The sequence below is a fragment of the Chionomys nivalis genome, chromosome 1 (assembly GCF_950005125.1).
Source record: "Chionomys nivalis chromosome 1, mChiNiv1.1, whole genome shotgun sequence".
Lineage (NCBI taxonomy): Eukaryota > Metazoa > Chordata > Mammalia > Rodentia > Cricetidae > Chionomys > Chionomys nivalis.
The window spans coordinates 58947694-58972209 of NC_080086.1; the positions used below are offsets into that span (position 1 = coordinate 58947694).

The following is a 24516-nucleotide window of genomic DNA, read 5'->3' on the forward strand; positions in this document are numbered from 1 at the left end:
TACATACATACATACATACATACATAAATGGTTTCACCACGTGGTCTTTTAGGATCAATTCTCCAGTGGTCCTCACTATCACCTTGCCTATGCCAGCCACTTTTCTTTGGCTTAGCTTCTATTCCTTATTATTGTTCTTGCTGACTGTCTTCTGGGTGTAGTCACTCAATTTACTGGTTTTTACTTTATCTTAAGCAGCAATCCTGCCATGCTTGTAAATCCCCAAAGGCCCTCCTAGGGTGGATATGGCCTCCAAGGGAGGTCAAAATGGAGCTGAGAAGCAGTTCAAGTATCAAGTACAGAAACAGCCACCAATCAACAGGCCTTACCTGGATCCTGCCAGGGACAAGGTTGTCCGAGGTGGTGAATATGAGCTGCTTGGCACTGGATGTCTCTGGAGACGCCAGGATCACCTTCCCAGTTCCAGCTCCATCTGGGCTGGTCAGGATGAACTGCTGTTTGGAAGATCCAGAAGCGTCCACTGCGGTGACTATCTGGATCTTCTGTCCTGTCTGCTGATCTGTTACAATCTACAAGATACAACATGGAAACCCCTTTGTGTAACTTGCATTTGCACATGCAGGCAGTGCTCCAGGAGGTGATCACTGGAATCAATGCTGGTCTAAGATATATTGTGATGGCTAATCTTCACTGCCAGCCTGACTGGAGTTAGAATCAGTGTGGAAGCACACCTCTATATATGTCTATGGGAGTCTTTCCAGAAAGATTTGACTATGGAGGGAAGACCTACCCTGAATGTGAGTGGTACCATTCCATGAACTGGGACCCTGAACTGAATAGAATAAAAAGGAGAAAAATGGGCTGAGAACCAGCAATCAATTGTTCTGCTGTCTTACTATGGATGCAATGTGACCAGCTACCTTATGTTTCTGCTGCCATAATTTTTAGCGTACATGACTGTATCCTAAATCTGAACCAAAATAAAAGCCCCTCTTTTTGTAAATTTACTTTGTCATTTTGTCAAAACAAGAAAAGTAACTAACATACATGTTCCATGGTGAAGTAGGATAAACAGTGCCTTTTTCAGTAATTATTTTTTCATCAATTAGTTTCACTCTAGATCTTATCTTTACTATTTTTTTTAGAATTAAAAGCCCTTTGTGAAGACAATCATGATAGATAAGACTTAAACATTAAAAAAAGAAAGCAAAAGGCTCCCCCCGCCCCCAATCTTATTATAGTCAAAAAAGAAGGCAGCCTTAACTCTTCAAAAATCGGGAGATATTGCATTAAAGAAGTGATACTTTTGAAGGGAAGGTCCTGTTAAGGAACCTTGTTTTGGGTGACAGAATTCACTTGCCTTTCCACTGTGATTCATCATCAGCCCATTCCATGTTCTGACTCTGAGATCTTAGAGGCCACATCTAACTTTACGATTGTATGGTCAGGGCTAGAAGAGTCCTGGCGCATGGAGTGAAGATAATAAAAGAAGGTGGAATGCACTGACTCGGAAGAAGGCCTGATTATAATTCCTCAAAAACTCAGAGCCTCTTCTTCCTTAAACTCATAATTCTTATCCCTCAGACTCTCAAGACTGGGATTACAGGTGTGTGACACCACACTTAGTTTTTATGTACCATTTCTTCTATGAGGAACACTAAGTAAACACAGGACATGGGGAATATTGCACAAAGTCACATCCATCCTTGCCTAGAGTTCACAAAAGACTATGAGACAACAGAAGCAAGCTTGGAGAGAAACAGCTGCAAGTAAGTAGGGAAGCTAAGAAGGGGCTTCCCTAAGACCCTGCAGTGCTGCAGGGGAGAGCTGCTTGTTTGTCCCAGCCGCCCAACTAGCTTGGCCCTGAAATAATCACACAGAAACTATATTATTTAAAACACTGCTTAGCCCATTAGCTCTAACTTCTTAGTGGTTAACTCTTACATCTTAATTTAACCCATCTCCATTAATTTGTGTATCACCACAAGGTTGTGGCCTATCAACAAAGTTTCAGCACGTCTATCTCTGGTGGCTCCACGGCATCTCCCTCCGCCTTCCTTCTCCCAGCATTCAGTCGTTTTCCCCGCCTACCTAAGTTCTGCCCTATCAACAGGCCAAGGCAGTTTCTTTATTCATCAATGGTAATCACAGCACACAGAGGGGACTCCCACATCCCTACAGCACCTCAATTTTATTCACATGCTTGGCCTCCAGAGCTGTGGAGAACTGTTTCTGTTATATTACTAAGTTTGGGAACGCTTGTACTGCAGTCTTGGGAAGCTTATGCTAAGAGGCAAGTCCAGATTTTCCTGCCTGAAACAATGGCCATGCTCTTTGTCAACCAGTAAGAGAGAACTGGGGTGGAGGGAACTGAGAGAGAAATCCTATTCTCTGTGACCTTCCACCCATTCAGAGGTGATGGGCACTTACTACAGTTTAGTGAAAAGAGCTGAGCACAACATACATCTTGTGTTCTTCAGACTGTTGGCTTCCAGGGAATAAAGTGAAGGGGAAATGGGTAGAAAACTGCTTTTTAAGTAGTGTTGGATAAAACTAGATTAGGCAGGGATGACCTAACAGGGTAAACAGACCACAATGCTAATGAAGTGTAATTTTAAAAGTTTTTCTTTTTCTCTTTTTGTAATGTGCATGTCACTAACAATTATGTATCATTTGTAGGTGGCCTTAAAGTATTAAAATGTAAATTGTAGCACTAAGGCAACAACTGAAAGCATTTTAAGAAGATATATATTTGATATGCAGCAAAAGAAATCACATAATTATCTCCACTAAAACCAGAAAGAAAAACCTCTGGCAATTAACACAAAAGTTACACAAAAGTGTGATATTAACCTTAAGTTATTGATAACCACATAAATATGAATAACCAGTCTGCATACACCAATGAAAATACAAAGATTATTAAGTAAAACAAGACAACACATTTCATATATAAAGACAAATGAACAGATGAAGAGAGATGTACCTTGTACATAAAGATAAAAAGAGAAACAAAAACAGTAACTGTAGCGTCAAAGTTAATTACTATGCCTAAGAGATTCATGAAACAAAAATGTCTCTGATCTGGAAGCCCCTTGTCCAAGACAGACAGACAGACAGACAGTTCCTGAAATGCCGGAAGCTGTTGTTTATGAGAGATAACAAGCCACAGGTTTCACTCCTCTAAACAAGGTTGTTTGATCCATCTGCACTGGATGTGCCTGATCACATGTGAGGCAGCGGGTGGTTCACAGGCAGGAAATACGTCAGGATGTATACTTGCCTGATTGGACCTGATGGAAAATGCAATGAATTATGGGTTTTCCTTTTTAAACCCTTGCAAAACTTGATCCAGAGGCCATTTTCCAGGAACCCTGGATATGGAGCTGGTCAGAGCCCATCCACCTGGCCAGTATTTAATAAAAGCTTGCTTCAAATTTGGCTTTAAATTGTGGTGGTAGTCTTATTCTCAATCAGTGGGATTAACGTAACAACAAAAACAATGGAAAAACTATATTAATCTCCAACAAAATAAACTTCAAAACAAAGAAACTATCAGGTCCTGTATAGAGTCACTGCATAATGAGAATCAATTCTCAAAGATGTAACAATCCTAAATCCATATGCACCAAACAACAAATAGCAAAATACATTAGGTATCTGGGATTAGGAGTTCAGCTATTGGTTAGCATGTGCTAGACCCTAGGTTCTATCACTATAATCAAAACCCAAAAACAATCAGGCCAAAAAAAAAAAAAGCAAGACAAACCCAGAGTAGAGGGAAGAAAAAGGAATTCCACAGCTATAGATGGAGATGTCAATGTCTTCCTGTAAACACCAGCAGGCATAACTAGTAAGGAACTAGCAGGCTATCCTGCACAGTCAGCCTGATATAAATGGCATTCGTACAATAATCCCTCTAATATTTACAGTACCTCTCCTCAAACTTGCACAGGAGAATCACAAACAGAAACTACATTCTGGCTCTTAAAATGCATTGTAAAAAAGTTTGCAGATTGGAAAGTAAATGCAATATATTCTCAAACTCAATGAAACTTAAATAGAAATTAAAACAATATTATTTCTGAATAAAACATAGGCTGAAGACACAGTTTTAAGGGTAATTTTACCTTAGGCTAAGTGGGGCTCACAGCAGATGTCTTGGCTAGCTATTTGGCAGTCACTGGTATATAATGACACCTAAAGCTATCTGCTCAGCTGGAGCCAATAAAGAAAGTTGGAGCAAACACCTCAGAGTATCATTTTCCCAACATTTTACATTAGGGACAGAAGGACAACAGGAAACTACAGCCAGTAACACAATTAAACCAGAATTATTCTCCATTTTATGGACGGTCTCCTAAATAGGTCTCTCCTGTAAGGCAAATAACTCAGCTGAAGGACCAAGGATACTTTAGAGCAGTAGTTATGGAAAGGCATAGCCACAAGTGCACAAGTGCTTGCATATATATGCAAAAAGTCATTTAAATCATAAAGTATATTTAGATACAGTAAGATAACTGCAACAAAATTAGGTGTTGAAAAGTGGAGTAAGAATCCAGGAAAAGGCATGGAAAACAGTATTTTTTTGTTATATAAAACCTGAAAATACCTTTAATCACATCACTCAGGAGGCAGGGGCAGGCAGATCTCTGTGAGTTCGAGGCCAGCCTGGTCTACAAAACACCTGTCTCAAAAAAACAAAAAACGTGGACCATTTTCTTAATTAATGATTGATGTGAGAGGGCCCCAGCTACCTCTGGGCAGATGGTCCTGGCTGTACACAAAAGCAGGTGGGGCAAGTCATGGGGAGCAAGCCAGTAAGAAGTATCCCTCCTTCATCAGTGCTTGAGCTTGTGTCTCCATGTTCCTTCTTTGACTTCCTTAGATATGGACTGCCATGGACGTTTAAGTCAAATAAACCCATTTCCTCTCCAAGTTGCTTTTGGTCACAGTGTGTTCTATCACAAGCAAGAGAAATCTAAGACAATATGGAACTATGTTTAAAAAAAAAATAACAAGGGCAAAAGATGCACAAAAGGTTGATCCTTCTTTGAAAGAGTAAGAGGGGCTGAGAAGATGGCTCAGTCAGAGAAATGCTTTCCAAACATGCACAAAAAAGCTGGGCATGGCAAGGAATACCTGTAACCACAGCAGATCCAAGGGTTTACTGGCTAGCTAGGCTAGCCAAAATTGCAAGTTCCAGATTTTATCTCGTCTCAAATTATAATATAAAATTAAAAACAAATAAAATTTCTTAATTTTTTTTTTTTTTGGAGACAGGGTTTCTCCGTAGCTTTTTTGGTTCCCGTCCTGGAACTAGCTCTTGTAGACCAGGCTGGCCTTGAACTCACAGAGATCCGCCTGGTCTGCCTCCCGAGTGCTGGGATTAAAGGCGTGCGCCACCACCGCCCGGCTAAACTTTTTTTTTTTTTTTTTTTTTTTTAAGGAAGAAAAGAAGGGACAGAGATCTGGGGCTCAGTTAATAGAGTGCTTGCCTGACATGCACATGGCCCTATATTTAATTCTCAAGCACCAGATAAAATAGGTGTGGTGGTACACAACTCTAATTCTATTACTTAGGAGACACATGGATATTTAAGGTATCCTCAGCTACACAGTGAGTTTGAGGCCAAAAACAGATCTACTGAGAGAAACCTATGTCAACCCTGTGCCTTGTATGATGGAACTCTGGTACAGCATGCACATATTGCCTATGCAACAACACTTCTGAGGATCAAGAGAGGCCCCTTGAGTATCAGAGAAAGAAAAAAACAGCAGAAAGTGGTGGACTAGAAAGCACAAAACACAATGTATTGGAAGTAGGAAGCAGATCTAGAAAGGCAAAATATAAGAGTCCTAGAAGCCATCTACTTGAGATCACAAGATATCAAACTTTCAAAAAAGAAAAAATGTAACTGCACAGTTACTTTTAACAAAACTGTATATGAATCTCAATATATAATATAGTTGAATGTTATATATGTAAGTGTATTTTAGAAACAAGCACTTAAGTAAAGTTGGCCAATGATTACAATAATGCTTTTCTGAAAAAAAGGGGAGATGAAGGACCATCCCCGGAGAACCTCAAAACACAGAGGATTCATACAAAGTCACCACTGAAGAATGAACAAGGCAGAAAATCTCACAATCATCTTCGAAATGAACAGTATACAATCCCTTTTCCCTTAACTTACCTTCCTTTTAAAAGTTGGATTAAAAAGTAAAAATTAAACCTAATGTTTTCTGTGTTCTCCATCATCTCTTCAGCTCCTGACCTACATCTCTATCCCCAAGGCAGCAGCTCTGAGCCCCAGTTGTTCCTCCACTGAGGGATTGTGTTCCTCCTCCTTAAAACAATACAAAGAACACCAGCAATGCTTCTGGTGACCCACGCTAACCTGCATGACAAGGGATGGTGTTTTATGTTGCCTGGCACCTAATGATTATTATCGTAATCAATAATGGATTTCAACAGATGAAAGGAAGGAAGGAAGGAAGGAAGGAAGGAAGGAAGGAAGGAAGGAAGGAAGGAAGGAAGGAAGGAAGGAAGGAAGGAAGGAAGAGAGAAAAAAAGGAAACAAGTCATAAAAAAAAAACCAACAACTCTGAGTCGGGCAGCAGTAGTGCATGCCTTTAATCCCAGCACTCGGGAGGCAGAGGCAGGCGGATCTCTGGGAGTTCGAGGCCAGCCTGGTCTACAAGAGCTAGTTCCAGGACAGGATCTAAAGCTACAGAGAAACTCTGTCTTGAAAAACCAAAAAACAACCAACTCTGGAAGTTGTGGAATGAGGATTATGAGTATCCTACAATGGCATGTTTTAGTATTAATATTTCTTTTACATAATTATGATCATATAAAGAATGTCATCATTCTTAAGAAATCTGTACAAATGATCCAGAGCAAAGGAATGATGCCTGCAGTTTGTGATCAAATCAATCATTATATATAAATTGGATGGCAAACAGTGAATCTGAGTAAAGGTTATAACAAAATTTTATTTACTATTTTCTGTAAATTTGAAGCAGAATAAAACATTAAAAGCTACAGCACAGCTGGGGGGTGGTGGCGCATGCCTTTAATCCCAGCACTCGGAAAGCAGAGGAAGGCAAATCTCTGTGAGTTTGAAGTCAGACAGGCTCCAAAGCTACAGAGAAACCCTGTATCAAAAAATCAAAACAAAACAAAAAGCTATAGCACAAATCTAAGTGTGTTAGCACCAGCTTATAATTCCATTACTAGAAATGTGAAAGCAGAAGAATCAGGACTTCAAGGCTAACCTCAGCTACACAACAAGTTTAGGTCAGTCTGAGATACAGGAGAGCCCACTGCAAAACACAAAAACAAACACAACCTCTTTAGCACAATCACTAGCATTCCCTCCTTCTGCACTCGTATGACACCAGCACTATCCACAATGACACCCTCCCTAGGTCATATTGCTGACAGTTCAAAAGATTGGATCTTAGGTCCATTAATTCAGGCTAAAAAGCCTGACATCTTTTCCCTCTTATCCTTTCCAGAGAAGCCACTATTTAGGTTCTAAGCACTGCTGTCATACACTAAAATACTAAAAATGCATTCTCTTTCCGGGCTTTAAGGGAAGCAATGTTCACTGTCAAGGCATGGGCTAAGAATGAGGTTATCTGCATTAACACTAAAAACACAGAAATTAATTCACTTTTTAAAAACAAACCTTTTTAAAATTTTTATTATTGTGAATTCGTACATGTGTGTGTGTGAGCATGCACACAAATGTATGCAATGTGTGTATGTGTGAAGGTACATTCATGCCATGGTGTCCATGTAGAGATTTTAAGGACAACTTTTAGGAGTCTCTTCTCTCCTCCTTAGGTTCTATGACAGCTCAAATCACCATGGTTTCTTAGCAGGTGCTTTTACTTGCTGAGGTGTCCTGCTGTCCCAACCCTGCTATTTTTCACACTCATGTAACAGGTGTTTTGTTTTTTTTTTTGGGGGGGTGTTCATTTCTGTTCATATGTTCTGATTCAGCTAAGTAATCAAGCATCAATGTGTTATCCCTTCCTCCCAGTTTCTTGTCATAATTTTCAAAGTCTTTTTGTTAAGGGCAGATTCACAGCTCTGTCCCTGCTTAAGTAATAGTTAACACTATTAAGTAATAGTTACTGCTGCTACTGCTGCTACTGGTTACTATGTATAGATAATACATATTTAACATGATTATGTACAAGACACCTTTCTAAGCATTTTAAAAGCATTATACCTGCTGATTCCTCACAAAATCCTGGGGCAAGATCTACTATTTTATATATATATATATATATATATATATATATATATATATATACACACACACACACACACACACACACAAAATTTTTTATATAGATATATCTTCCAAATAGAAAAAGTGAAGCATTAAAACTGTCATTGCTCCAACTAAAAAACGTATGAAGTCAGGTCACTGGATGTGACTACAAGCAGGAGTCCCTAATTTAATAGGATATATATATTGCCTCTCAATTTGAAAACAAGCAAATAATAAAATGATACACATCCAGGAATTTGAAGCAACAGTCCATACTTATGCTTTAAAAGTAACTTAAACAAACTGTTAACTGTTGCTTTCTAAACAAATGAGCTCACACTTATACTTGATGGCAAGTATAAGTAGTGAAACTCTTAGGCAAGTTTGGTTTTGGACAGAATGAAGAAAATCCAGTGAAACTAACTTAAGTACCTGAATGCGCTGAGGTGAGGCTACCGCAGAGTCGGTGGAAATTATCTGGATGCGCGGGGAGGGGCTGGTCATCCCTGGAGATTCCGGCCGAGAGGTCTGTGTACGTGGTACGTGTACGTGGTACCTATGGATGAGAATATGGGGCTTAGGAAGTGATTTCCTGAGAACTATACTTTTCTTTCTTTTTTAAAGGCAGGGTCTGGTCTTCATGCTGGCTTTGAACTACTGACTCTCCTGTCTCTACCTCCCAAGTACTAGAATTACAAGTAAGCACTACCTTGCCTAGCACAAGCATGGCCCTTGCTCTGCTGTGGCCTAGAGTGATAAACTTGAATTTTGAGGTATCAAAATAGGACAACAAAAGAAGTAGTGAGACACTGTCCATGATTGTCCCAAGAAAACACCACTTAAAATAGCTGCTTCTGATGTTGAAAGCACAAGGACAAACCAAATCAATTTTACTTTTCATGACCTTTAAAAAAGGGAAAAAAAAGCTATCAAAAATAACTTTATTTTTAGGACATGCTCTTTGAATTTTTTTTCACTGTTTCCAAAGCCAGCTGTAAAACTCTCCTCTGTGATGACTTTAATAGAAAGTCTTTCACAACATTGCAAGGGATAGATGGCAAAGAGCCAACATGGCTCTGAAAATTACTGGAAGCAGCATTTATGGACGGGTCTTGACAACCTCCTAGACCCAGGAAGAATAAAGTTGGGCAAAGTTCACCACAAATACAAAGATACCTACCAAAGGTGAGGGTCAACGTGCTGAGTGGTCACCTGGGTACCTGAAGTGAGAAGATTTTGATTAAAAGGCTATCATGAACCAACACCAGGCAAAGGTGTCTTGTCCCCCTCACCTAAAAATATGTTTCCATAATTTACTCTGTGAGGTCAATATTGCTCAAAACTAAATATGTAATGAACATTATCTTACAAATACAGATATAAAAACTCAATCAAAGAAAGGAAACTGAATCCAGGAGCATTCCTAAGTGCAGCTTACCGAAAGAGCGCAAGGCTGGTTCAAAGCATGAATCAGTTCACCAAAAGCTGCAAGATTACTTTAATGGATAGAACAGACAGAATGCGTTTGACAAAATCCAACACTCTTTTATAAGAAAAGAAAGACAACAAGTTAGAAATAAGGAGTGCCCTCAATCTGATAGAAGATAGGGAACAAAGCTTTCCCCCAAGGTGAGAAACAAGACAAGGTATGTTTTTATCACTATATAATTGTACTGGAACTGCTAGTCAAGAAAGAAGATAGAGAAAAAAGAAAACTATAAGGAGGAAAAATGAGAGTAAAAGAGGAAGGAAGGAAGAAAAAGGAGGGAAGCAGAATGTATCAATCATCTCCATACGCATGTTCTTACATAAAACCTTACAGAATCCACAAAACTTCCCTCACGAATGATCATAGGGCATAAAATAACTGTATTCTATACACTGGCAATAAACAATCTGAAAACAGTATTAAGGAAATAATCTCACTGATAACATAAAAAAAGAACAAAATGTGGGAATAAATTTAACAAAGTAAGTATAAACAAGCCAGATGTGATGGCTCAAATATGTAATCCCAGAAATTTGAGGCAGCAGAAAGTGAGAGGCCAACTAGAGACACATAAATTCTATGTACCTCTGACTGGGATATAGAGTGAGAACTTGTCCAAAAGAAGAAAAAGAAAACAAACAAACAAAAAACACCCAGCAAACAAACATAAAAATCTCCAGAAAATACCACTGCAAGAATTAAGACAGCTTAAATAGAAACACAACTCTGTTCATAGACCAAAACATAATGCTAATTAGTACCGTTTCCTAAACTGACAAATTCAATGTCATCCCTGTTGAAATCCCAGGTACTTTTTCTCATTCCATAATTTGATCTGCTGATCATAAAGTTCATGTGAAATGCAAGGAACCCAGAACAAAACAAAGAAAATGAAGATGTAGGAGGACTCAACACTTCTACATTTGATTACTAAAACCTATATAATCAAAGCAATCTGGGATCCATCACTCTCACTTCTAGTATTTAGCTACAAGATCTAAAATGAAAGCACTGTTTACATTTCAGTGTAGTATTCAAAATAACAAAGTTACGGGATCACTCAAGTGTCATTAACAGATGAATGGATAAAGAAAACACAGAGATGGCTCAGCAATTAAAAACACTAGCTATTCTGTGGAGGACCCAGGTTTGCTTCTTGGCACCCATATGGCAGCTCACAGTCAACCTCAACTCCAGTTTCAGAGAACCTGATACAGTTTTCTGGCCTCCTTGGGCACTGTACATACATGGTGCACATATTTAACGTAGGCAAACATTCATACATATAAAAGTATTTTAAATGGTATATGAAAAACAAAATATGGGTATACACATACAATTTAACAATGTCAGTTATGACAACATGAATGGAACTAGAGAACACTATGCTAAATGAAATGTCAAGAACAGATACCCACACTGTCCTCAACAATTGAAAACACAGAAGAGTAGAATGACGGAAACAGAAGATATGTCAAGAATTATCAACTCTCACTTTATTTCCTTGGGTGTTATTGAGATCTACTGCACAGTGTAATGAACAAGGTTAATGAGACTGTTTTACACACCTCAAAAGCAGTAAGAATACATTTCAGGTGTTCTCGCAAAACATTTAAAGTGCTGAATGTTAAGTAGCTTGACTTAATATACTGCATTGTATTAAAAATTTGCAGTGTTACCATGTATTCTACAAACATATAAAAGTAATAAGTTGTTCATTTAAAAGCAAAAAAGTGAAACAGAATGATAGTGATTATTATAAAGATAAAACACAGAGATCAATAGAACAGAACAGAGAATCTAGGAACATAAAAAAAATATACATCAGACTTATCCACACTAGTTTTCATATGGTGCCTGCTGCCAAGCCTAATGACTTCAGTTCAATCCATAGGACCCACATGGTAGGAGGAGAGAACCCATTCCTGTGAGTTATCTTCTGATTTCTATACATGTGTCATGCATGGCATTCACAAGCACAGAATAAAAAATAAAAATAGGCCATCCAGAGAAAATTTCAAGGAAGCTGCCAAAATTACTCCAGGGTATTCTGACCCATCTTGAAATATTTAGGTCACGTGACCTAGAGTAAAGTTTGTTCATTATCATATAAAAATTAAAACCTCTGTGCAGGATGCATTCCTGTATGTCATTTCTTGAACGCACAATGAATGAAGCATGACTTCAATCTGAGCATGCTCAGAAAATACGTTTACCGCAGGAATGAATCTTTACAAGTGAACATACATGAGCTTTCCTGATAAAAATCCTTGCTCAGGGTGCAATGCTTTGAATCATGGTAAGGGCTCTCCTTACTTGCTGTTAGAGTAAGAGTAGTTAAGAGTCCCTCCAATCCCATCTTCTGGTTGTATCTGCTAGCTGTGTTCACCCACCAAAGGACCAAATTTGGTTAATAAATGGGCAAAGAATAATCTTTATAACAAATGGTGATAGCTACACATCATAAATAAAATTCAGGTGGGTTGTAGTAGCACATGCCTTTAATCCCAGTACTCAGGAGGCAGAAGCAGGTGGATCTCTGTGAGTTCAAGGCCAGTCTGGTCTACAAAGTGAGTTTCAGGGTAGTCAGAACTGTTACTCAGAAAAACCTTGTCTCCAAAAACAAACAAATAAATAAATAAAACAAAGCTCAAAAAGAATTAAAGATTACAATACAAAATTAAAGCAGAAACCCTGCCTCAAAAAAAAACAAATAAAAATAAATAAATACTGCTCAAAATGGATTTAAAATCAAAATAGAAGAGTTAAAACATTAAAACTCTCGCAAGAAAACAGGTATAACTTGGATTTAAGTGATGGTTTTTGGATGTCACTGAGAGCATAACTAACAGCAAAAAATCTGATAATTGCACATTTTCAAAATTAAAAACTTATGTGTATGTGTTTGTACAAGACAGATAATAGTCTCAGGTGTTGTTCCTCAGGTGCCATTGACCTATGTTTAGGTTAAATCTCTCACTGGCCTGGAACTCACTAGGAAGGCTAGACTGGCTGGCCAGAGAGTCCCAGCTGCCCACCTCTATCTACCACTCCAAGGCTGGAATTACTAACTCATATCACTACATCCAGCAAGCACTTTACTGACTAGCATCTTCCCAGCACCCCATTAAAAGCTTCTATGTCCAAAGATACTAACACCAACAAGAAAAGATGAACCACATAAATGGAAGAAATTCTTGAAAATCACATATGAATATCTACACATAACATATAAAGAATTGCTTTAAATTAAAATGTAGCTGAGTGGTAGATCATGTGCCTTCCACATACTAGGCTATGGGGTTCAATTATCAGGACTGCATCACACAACATATACATTGGGGGGGCATCCATTAACAAAATATACAAATGACCAATAAGCACAGTAAAAGATCCCTATATATCCTTAATTACTAGGAAATGCAAGTCAAAAAAAAAATCATAGTAAGATACCATTACCATTTCACATCCACTGGGATGACGACAACAGCAATGAAAATATAGGCCAATAACAAGTACTGGTGACAATGTGGACAGACTGAAACAGCTGCAACATAATTCTGCAATTATACTGCTAAATATGCTTAAGACAATATATTAACTGTGGCAGGTATTTCACACAAGAGAGTCCAGACAACAATGAATACTATTTGGTAATAGGAAAGGGTATGGGGACTATAGAGTTGATTCAGTGGTTAAGAGCACTGTTGTTCTTACAAGACCCAGGTTTGAGTCCTAGCACCCCCTAATTACTTGAAACTGTCTATAACTTCAGTTCCAGAGAATCTAAAGCCCTCTTCTAACTTTCATGGCTATCAAGCATGAAAAAATATACATACATGCAGTCAAAACATTCATACACATAAATAAATCTAAAAAAAAAATTTAGAAAGAGATGTGTATTGACACATGCTACAACTCAGATAAACTGTTCACAGAAGACTAGTTTCATCCCATTTATATAAAATGTCCAGAATAGGCAAATCCATAAAGGAAGAAAATAGATCACTGGTTACTTTGGGCTGAGGCAACGTAGGGAGTGGGGGATATTTCAATGTATGTGGTGGTTTGAAAGAAAATGGCCCCCAAAGGGAGTGGCACCATTAGGAGGTGTGGCTTTGTTGAAGTAGGTATGGTCTTGTTGGAGGAAGTGTGTCACTGTGAAGGTGGGCTTTAAGGTCTCATGTATGCTCAAGTCATGCCAGTGCCTCAGTTCACATCCTGTTGCCTGCGTATCAAGATGTGGGATTCTCTCAGCTCCAGCAGCATGTCTGCCTCCATGTCCGGTCATGACAATAATAGACTAAACTTCTGAACTGTAAGTCACTACAATTAAATGTTCTCCTTTATAAGAGTTGTCCTGCTGTCTTTTTCACAGCAATTGAAACCCTAACTTAGACAATTTGGAATGATGAAATAAATTTTGAATTAGATAATAGGAATAGTGCCACTAAACCTTATATTGTAAAAGGGTATCCCAAACTAAAAAAGTATATGGAAATGACTAGATATATTAAATGTTTTCTTTCATAAGCATCAACTTTATCAACAAGTTCAGTCCAAAAGATAACAGAGCACACAATATTACAGTGGTAGTTAGCTTAGGAAAGCTTCATTCCAAGACCTCTCTTCTAGCGTTGTTCATGTACATAGTTTGTCTCCAAGGATAAAAAGTTTTGTCCATTCATTATATGCTTCTAAATAGTGAACATTTAGAATTTGGGTTCATCTAATATTAGTCTCCAAATTAATTTTGTCAGCTTCAAAGATCTAAATGCCTTCACTGATAAATAGGCCAAGAGATCAGTGAGGAACCTTATTTCAAAAATGATTTATTTTTATTTTATGTGCATGAGTGTTTTGCCTGCATGTATATCTGTGCACCACATGTACACATGTGACAACAGAGGCAAAAAGAAGAAATGGAGTTAAAGGTGGTTGTGAGCTACCATGTGGGTGCTGGAAGTTGAACTTAGGTTCTGAGCGAGAGGAGTGAGTACTTTTAACTGCTAAGTCTCCTCTCCACTCTGAAGCTTTTTAAAATCTTAATTGCAACTAGTTTTTAAAGCAGCCAGCATTGCTTGAGTTCCCACAGACTATGAGATCTTGACACAGGACCCTGAATGAGCCAGTTTATATAAATTAAATTTCCTCAAATTCAATAATGACATACTGCTATCATTTCATAGAATGGTGTGAGACTCAATGAATAGCAAGCACTTAGTCTATACTCAAAGGGCAGCCATCATTATCATCAACTTCCCGAAAAATTCCCTAAGTCCAATTAAACAGAGTTGAAATATTGTTGCTACAATATGATGAATTGTATGGCTGAGCCTCTAAACAGAATTTTTCTTTTAATTTCCTTTTCTCTCCTGTTTGACAGTCCAGCTTGCTATGTAGCACAAACTGACCTTAAACTTGAAATTCTCCTGCCTTGCCTCCCACATGCTAGGATTACATGTGTGTTTCACTATGCCCAGCTCTTTTCATTTCTTTCACGTTACAAAAAATCTAATTTTGACATCAAACCATACACAAAAATTTAAAGCCATACTATAAATCTGTAGCTTTGGACTAGGTTGTGCTTAAAGCACAAGCAAGCAGGAGCAAAAAATAAGCACACACATGATGTGAGACACGTCCTTCTGTATATCTGTTGCTTTATTAGTTGATGAATAAAGCTAATTTGGACTATAGCAGGGCAGAATAAAGCCAGGAGGGAAATCCAAACAAAGATATATACCGAGTAGGCAGAGACAGAGAGACACCACCATGTAGCTGATGAAGGAGAAGGATGCCCGGAACCTTATCAATCTTACCTGTAGGCCACAGCCTCATGGTGATACAAAGATTAACAGCAATGGGTTAATTTATGATGTAAGAATTACTTAAGAAGAAGCCTGAATTAACAGGCCAAGCAGTGTTGTAATTAATATAGTTTCTCTATGATTATTTGTGTATGGGAAGCCAGGAAACAAATGAGCAGTTACACATGCTATTTGCCACTATTAAGAACTTTTGGCCTTAAAAGTAAAAAGGAAACCTACAGACTATCAAAAAGTAATTTACAAAATTATATAATTGATAAGGAAACATCATTGGAAATGCAAATCACAATCTTGATAGATACCAATTCATACCCATTGGTGTTGGGAAGGATATGGAGAAAATAGACCCTCACAGCTTTGCTGGCAGGAAATGTAACAAGATATAGTCACTTTGAAAAGCAGTTTGGCATTTCCTTGGAAGTTAGAAAATAAACCTGGGAGAAAGGCTCTGTCAGTAAAGCACAAATCCAACGATCTGAGTTCAACCCTCAGGACCCACTTTACTTTCAGGCCAGGGACTAGTGAGATAACTCTGAGTTTGATCCCCAGAACCCACATAACATCTCCATTCACCTGCTTGCTATGGTGCACACAGACACACACACATATCGTATGTGTATTCACACTGCAGAGGCAGAGACAGGCAGATTCCCTCGGGCTCACTTGCCAGCTAGACTAGTCTACACTAGGCTAAGGTTTAGGCCAATGAGAAAACCTGTGCCTGAGGAATGACTCCAAGGTTATTCTCTGGCTTCCACAAGTACACATAAACATGTACACTATATTCATAACCACATACACAGCTCAGAAAGTAATTTAGAAAATAAAACTACCACTAATAGCAACCCTTAGATACATACACAAAAGAAAACGTATCTGTTAGGTTTTTGTAGGCCTAACAGTGGGGAAAAAAATGAAAACAACCCAATAGCCATCATCTCATGAATGAGTATTTTATACTCCCCTAATTGTATTATTTGATAATAAAAAGGAAGGACCTACTAGTATACTACAATATAGATAGCCCTCACATACATATATTAACAATATAGATAGCCCTCACATACATATATTAAGTAAAAGTTAGCCATTAAAGAACACATACTGTATGATTCCACTTATGAGATGCCCACATTAGACACATCTTTAAGAACATAAAGAAAGGCTATGGCTGTGTTGGGCTATATTGGTAAACTGTCATCTGTTTGATAAGCTGGCTATGAAAGTAGGGTTGTGCCGGGTGATGGTGGCGCACGCCTTTAATCCCAGCACTCGGGAGGCAGAGGCAGGCGGATCTCTGTGAGTTCGAGACCAGCCTGGTCTGCAGAGCTAGTTCCAGGACAGGCTCCAAAGCCACAGAGAAACCCTGTCTTGAAAAACCAAAAAAAAAGAAAAAAGAAAAAAGAAAAAAAGAAAAAAAAAAAAAGTAGGGTTGTAGTCCCCCACACTACTTTCAGATATATTTGTCTCAAGATGTTCTATAAAATCCCTTGTGTTGGGTACAGTCTGACCCTCTAACTCTGTGACAAGGAAGGAAGAAAACAGCAAAATAGGTCAAAGGAAAAACTTTGTAGACTGATACCAATTTAAGGTTATTTTTATTATACTGTATATATTTTTCTACTCTTGTTTGGGGTAATGTGCTTATGAAGCTCATTTTAAAATGTAATGCATAATTAAGAAATGTCAAGTTAGTAAGTAGTCATCTATAATAATCAAGCCTGTAGTTATATTAGGTATGTTTTCAAGGTCAAACATATTTTAAACACATAGGTGATCTTCAAACACTTCAAAGACCTACAGAATATGGCATTTAAGATGTTCAATAACCTGAGGCTTTTCATGATAGTGAAACATGTCTGATCCCAGCAGTACCAGTTTACTTCAGAGAAGATAATGGGCATCAAAGAAACTACATATGGAGTTCACTTTCATTGTGGCAAGGCTAGTTGATGTGGTATTTCATTGGTCAATAAAGAAACTGCCTTGGCCCATCTGATAGGGCAGAATTTAGATAGGTGGAGTAAACAGAACAGAATGCTGGGAGAAAGAAGCTGAGTCAGTCAGTCGCCATGATTCTCCCACCCGACACAGACGCAGGTTAAGAATCTTTCCCGGTAAGGGCACCTTGTGGTGCTATGCAAATTATTAGAAATGGGCTAAATTAATACGCGAGAATTAGCTTAGAAGAGGCTAGATATAATGGGCCAGGCAGTGTTTAAAAGAATACAGTTTGTGTGTTGTTATTTCGGGGCATAAGCTAGCCAGGCGGCCGGGAGCTGGGTGGCGGGAACACAGCCCGCAGCTCCCTCAACAGAATGGCTGCCCCACGTGTGGACAACTGCATCCACAGAAAGACTGAGAAAGCTTGGGAAAGATTAAAACATGTTTTCTTGTTAGCAGCAATTTCTTGGGTCTGCTCTGCTTGCTAGAGGCAAGCAAGCGCTCTCATCTAAGAGAGGCTTCCTGACTCAGCTTTAGCTGCAAACCTTGCAGCTCTTTTAAGAGGTTCTGCCCTGAAACATTTGAACGGTGTTGATGAAAAGCTGAACGCATGCTTGTTTTCAGCCGTAGCAGGAAAAAAGTGCTGTTTTAAAATGCTGACTTTCTGGGCTGTCCTGCCAGGGTAAACTCTGACTCTTTCACGCAGGCGGTTCGTGTGGTTTGCAAGCACACACTGCTGAAGCTTGCTTGCTGGCAGGGACTTTGAAACGCCACAGAGTTGTGGCAATAAAAATGGCTACAGCCTCAGCCAAGAGGCTGGAAAGCTAAGGAATGGGCTAGATCCAGCTGCCAAAGCCACAGCTTTACTCCTACCGATATTGCTTGGTAAATTAAAGACTCATATGGTTACAAAAAGAGAGATATTCAGTAAAAGAAAGATTCAAAGTTGAAGAAAACGTTTAAATGATTTACAGTATGTTAAAAAATATGCAGGCTAAAAGTTAAAGTTCTTAAAAGTAAAAAAAAGGAAGAAAGAAAGTAGTTGGGTGTGGCAGTACAAACCTTTAATCCCAACACTTGGGAGGCAGAGGTAGATTGACCTCAGAGTTGAACTCTGTGACTTCAAGGTGTGGTAGCATACACCTTTAATCCCAATGCCTGGGAGGCAGAGACAGAAGTATCTCTGAGAGTTCAAGGACAGCCTGGTCTACAGAGTTATTCCAGGACAAAGATATACAGAGAACCTGTCTCAAAAAAAAAAAAAAAAAGTAAAGTAAAAATAAACGAAAGAGTTAAAATAAAGCTGCACAAAGATGGAAAATACACAGAGAATTTTGATACTGTATGCTATTATGCTCTCTGAATTATTTGAATGCTGAGGAAAGAGCAAAAGCTGCTAAAAGATATTTGTTTATTAATGCTGCTGAACTAATCCAACATAGATATTTTGAAAATATCTTGACTTTAAAATTTTGATCTAAGGGGAAGCAGTGGAACCCCGGCCCGCACGGACGGAAGCAGCGGAACCCCGGCCCGCACGGACGGAAGCGGCGGAACCCCGGCCCGCGCGGACAGAAGCGGCGGACAGAAGCGGTGGATGGGGGATAGTCCAGGCATGAAATAGTGAGGCCCACACTGAGAGCAGTTCACCACACTACAATTAAATCAAGTAGGTTTTTTGGGGCCTGGCCTGTAGAGAGGGAGGCCTTTTGTTGGCGAGGTCCACGGGCGAACGGGGAGCCGGGTCCTGTCCCTGAAGACCCTCCTGAGTGGGGAGAGTGTTCTGGGCCCGTGAGGGGACACAGGAAACGGAGAGGGAGCATTATCAGACCCCCTTCACCCCCCTGGTAAGCCTGCGAAGGCTGATACCCTCTGCGGGGGCTGCTCCTCCTCTGCTGTGACCTCTCTATTTCTGGCACATCCCAGCTTGTGCCCAGGGCCCTCTTCCACTCCCCCTCCCTTCTGCGGGGCTGCGGGATCACCCAGTATAGCCTGTTTGGGCACTGGGTCGGGAGCTCGGGACAGAGGACAGCGGGAGTTTCTCTGTTTTGGTGGTTGGCCTACAGAGGGGTAGGCCTTTTGTGGACGAGGTCCTGGGCAAACGGGGAGCCTGGTCCTGGTCCTGTAGATCCTTCTGAGTGGTGAGAGCAATCTTGGCCCACGGCGGGAGCCAGGAAATGGAACGAGGGCACTTTGTAAGCGGAGCCCTTGGCCAAGAGGGAAACCTGTTCTTGACTTAAAAAACCCATTAGATAGCATTGATAGGAGATGGGCAGGCACCAAGGCAAGAATTCACCCAACAATATGAAAAACAACATGAAAACACCAGAACCCAATGATTTTACAACAGAAGGACTTGAATACCCTAACACAGAAGAAGTGGAAAAAATTGACTTTATGAAAGCAATAGAGTCCCTTAAACAACATGTAAAAAGCACCCTTATAGAAATGGATGAGAAGTATAACAAAAAGTTTGAAGAAATGAGTAAATACGTAAATGATGCCCTGGGAAACCAAGAAAAAACGACCAAACAGGTAATGGAAACAGTTCAAGAATTGAAAACAGAAATTGAAGAAAGGAAGAAAACACAAAATGAGGAAATATGGAAAATCTAGGTCAACGAGCAGAGGCTACAGAAACAAGCATAATCAACAGACTACAAGAGATAGAAGAAAGAATCTCAGATTCTGAAGACAACATAGAGAAAATAAACTCACTGATCAAAGAAAACAGCAAAACCAACAAAGTTTCATCACAAAACATTCAGGAAATATGGGACACAATAAAAAGACCAAACCTAAGAATAATAGGGATACAAGAAGGAGAAGAGTCACAACTCAAAGGTCCAGAAAATATCTTTAACAAAATTATAGAAGAAAACTTTCCCAACATAAAGAAAGATATTCCTTTGAATATTCAAGAAGCATACAGAACACCAAACAGACTGGATCAAAGAAAAACATTCCCTCGCCATATTATAATCAAAACACAAAATATACAGATTAAAGAAAGAATATTAAGAGCTGCAAAGGAAAAAGGGCAAGTTACTTATAAAGGTAAACCGATCAGACTTACACCTGACTTCTCTAGGGAAACCATGAAAGCCAGAAGGTCCTGGATAGAGGTTCTGCAGAAACTAAGAGACCATGGATGCAAACCCAAACTACTATACCCAGCCAAGCTATCGTTCACTATCAATGGAGAAAACAAGACATTCCAGGATAAGAACAAATTTAAACAATACGTAGCCACAAATCCAGCCCTACAGAAATAATAGAAGGAAAATCACAACACAAGGAATCTAACATAGCCAACACTGCCTACAATAACTCAGGCATCTAGCTACCCTTCACCAGCACGACTCACAGAAGGGAGACACACAAACTCTACTACAAAAAAAAAAAAAAATAGGAATAACCAGAGTAATCAACCACTGGTCATTAATATCACTTAATATTAATGGTCTCAATTTACCTATAAAAAGACACAGACTAAAAGATTGGATACGAAAACAGGATCCAACATTCTGCTGTTTGCAAGAAACACATCTCAACCACAAAGACAGGCATCTACTCAGAGTAAAGGGATGGGAAAAGGTTTTTCAAGCAAATGGTCCTAAGAAAAAAGCAGGTGTGGCCATACTAATTTCTAACAAAACGGACTTCAAACTAAAATCAATCAGAAGAGATCGAGATGGACACTTTATACTCATAACAGGAACAATTCATTAGGTTGAAGTCTCAATCCTGAATATCTACATCCCTAATATAAAAGCACCCACTTATGTAAAAGAAATATTACTAAAACTCAAGGCAGACACCAAACCACACACACTAGTAGTAGGAGACTTCAACACACCTCTCTCACCAATGGACAGGTCAATCAGACAAAAACCTAATAGAGACTTAAGAGAATTGTTGGAGGTAATGAAGCAAATGGACTTAACCGACATCTATAGAACACTCCACCCAAATAGGAAAGAATATACCTTCTTCTCTGCAGCTCATGGAACCTTCTCGAAAATTGACCACATACTCGGTAACAAAGGAAACCTCCACAGACACAAAAAAATATCAGTGTCCTCCTGTGTCTTATCAGATCACCACGGATTAAAGTTAGAAGGCAACAACAATGCTACCCCCAAAAAGCCGGCAAACTCATGGAAACTGAACAGTCAACTACTGAACCACACCTGGGTCAAGGAAGAAATTAAGAAAGAAATTAAAGTCTTCCTTGAATTTAATGAAAATAAAGAGACAACATACTCAAACCTATGGGACACGATGAAAGCAGTGCTAAGAGGAAAGTTCATAGCACTAAGTGCCCACTTAAAGAAAACTGAGAAAGCATACACTGGGGACTTAACAGCACACCTGAAAACTCTAGAAAGAAAAGAAGCAGAAGCACCCAGGAGGAGTAGAAGACTGGAAATAATCAAACTGAGGGCGGAAATCAACAAAATAGAAACACAGAAAACAGTCCAAAGAATCAATGAAACAAAAAGTTGGTTCTTGGAGAAAATCAACAAGATCGACAAACCCCTATCCAAACTAAATAAACGACAGAGAGAGAACACACAAATAAATAAGATCAGAAATGAAAAGGGGGACATAACCACAGACACAGAGGAAATTCAGAGAATCATTAGATCTTACTACAAAAGCCTGTATGCCACAAAACTGGAAAATGTAAAAGAAATGGACATTTTTTTGGATAAGTACCATATACCAAAGCTAAACCAAGAACAGGTAAACGATCTAAATAGACCGGTTAGTCGCGAAGAATTAGAAACGGTTATCATCTATAATAGTCAAGTTTGTAGTCATGTTAGTTAGATTTTCTAGATGTGCATGGATATATTTCAGATAGGCATTCATCATATCTTTCAAAGGCTAGAGAATATGGCATTTTAAATGTTTTAATAACTTAAGAGTTTTTCATGACAATGAGACACTCTGCTCCTGGCAGCACAAATCTACTTCAAGAGGAAGATGGGCATCAAAGAGGATCCTTATGGAGTTTGATAGCCATTTGGACAAGAAACTGCTCTTGCCTGGACTGTTGCATACACTGGACACAGAGAACCCACAGAGAGAGGACTACTGAACTTGCCTAAAGGTGAGATGATCTTTCGGGGTTCCTGATTCATGAAGGAGTCTGTGAGACATTCTGCAGGACACAGCAGATAGTGACTGAACTGCCTTTGAAATTTCCTGCTTCATGGAACTGTCTCTGGATACTATGGACCTGTAGGCCAAAGATGGATACCCCAATGGTACAGAGGAACTTTGGGTGACTGTCCAGGCAGCGAGATGTCTCTGTGATTTCTAGAGTTTTGTAAGCTGCTTACTTCTCATTTACTTAGGTAATCTTATATCCTTCTGGAGTCTTTGATGGAGTTGAAGAATAGATAGATAGTTATAGCTGTTTTCTTTTGTTATGATAAAGATAAAATAGATGTAAATATTGTAATTCTTACTTGATAACTGTTCTGTTCTGTGTAATTTTGCTATGTCAAAGTTAAAGCCTTCCTTTTTTAACAGAAAAAGGGGAAATGATGTGGGATTTCATTGGTCAATAAAGAAACTGCCTTGGCCCATCTGATAGGGCAGAATTTAGATAGGTGGAGTAAACAGAACAGAATGCTGGGAGGAAGAGGAAGTGAGCTCAGATGCAGGGCAGCTCCTCTCAGAGCCAGACGCAATGCAGCCAGCCGCCAGGTCAGACATGCTGAATCTTTCCCGGTAAGCGCACCTTGTGGTGCTATGCAGATTATTAGAAATGGGCTAAATTAATACGTGAGAATTAACCTAGAAGAGGCTAGATATAATGGGCCAAGCAGTGTTTAAAAGAATACAGTTTGTGTGTTGTTATTTTGGGGCATAAGCTAGCCAGGCGGCTGGGAGCTGGGTAGTGGGAACGCAGCCCGCAGCTCCCTCAACAGTTAGTCACTGGGCAAAAAAAACCTGTTCTTTGCCTTGACTGATGACAGTATGTTGTACAAACTGTGCACGTAGGACACAAAGGAAAAAGACTGCCAAACTTTGCCAAACCAAAGGAGGAAAGTCTTTCAAAATGTATGCTTTATAGAAAAGTCTGCCAGATATTCTGCAGGACAGAAAGGAAAGTAACTGTGAAACTTTGTTAAGACTAGGTAGGACAGTCCTTCAAAATTCCTGCTTCATAGAAAAGTCTGCCCAATATTCTAAGTCTATAGACCAAAGATTGGTTGCAGAGGAACATTAGGTGACTTGTCTAGGCAGCCAGATGTCTCTGTCATTTTGGAAGTGGCATGTACTGCACCTTCTATTTATTCAAGGTAATATTATATCCTTCATGGTCCTTTTACGGCGTTGAAGACTAGATATAGTTATACTTGTCCTTAGTTATGATAGAAGGTAGGTAAACTAGGTACAAAACTTTGAACTCACCAAGATACGATTCATAATGGAGTATTTTCTCTGAATTTGACAATACAAATGGACTGGATATTGTAAATGTAATTCTTACTTGTTCCTACATTTTTATTTAGACAAAAAGGGAGAAATTGATTCATTAAATTTATTAAATAGGGCTGGAGAGATGGCTCCACCTACCTAATTTTCTGTCCTATTAAAGGGCTAAGGCAGTTTTTTATTTAACCAATGAAATTAACTCCTCCATCATTTCCCCTAGGCGGAGTAAATAGAACAGAATGCTGGGAGAAAGAAGCCGAGTCAGTGAGTCGCCATGATTCTTGTTCTCCAGACAGACGCAAGTTAAGATCTTTCCTGGTAAGCCAGCTCATGGTGCTACACAGAATATTAAAAATGGGTTAGATCAATATGTAAGAGCTAGCCAATAAGAGGCTGGAACTAATGGGCCAGGCAGTGTTTAAAAGAATACAGTTTCCGTGTAATTATTTCGGGGCATAAGCTAGCCATGCAGGCGGCCGGGTGCCGGAGACGCAGCCCCGCCACTTACATTACTACAGTGTGGTTGGTTGTGTAGCTGGCCCCT

General features: G+C 39.2%; 1 protein-coding gene across 4 annotated transcripts in view; it reads right to left on the bottom strand.

Moving 5' to 3' along the window:
- Positions 1-24516, bottom strand: part of Nr2c2 (nuclear receptor subfamily 2 group C member 2) — a 78194-nt gene that overhangs the window by 24749 nt on the left and 28929 nt on the right. For all 4 annotated transcript variants that reach the window (XM_057755742.1, XM_057755820.1, XM_057755923.1 and 1 more), the window contains 3 exons: positions 9433-9472; positions 8685-8808; positions 330-530 (listed from right to left, as the gene is read on the bottom strand). In XM_057755742.1, coding sequence (XP_057611725.1) covers positions 330-530; positions 8685-8756 — 273 coding nt within the window. In that variant the 5' untranslated portion in view covers positions 8757-8808; positions 9433-9472. The remainder of the gene's footprint in view (positions 1-329; positions 531-8684; positions 8809-9432; positions 9473-24516) is intronic.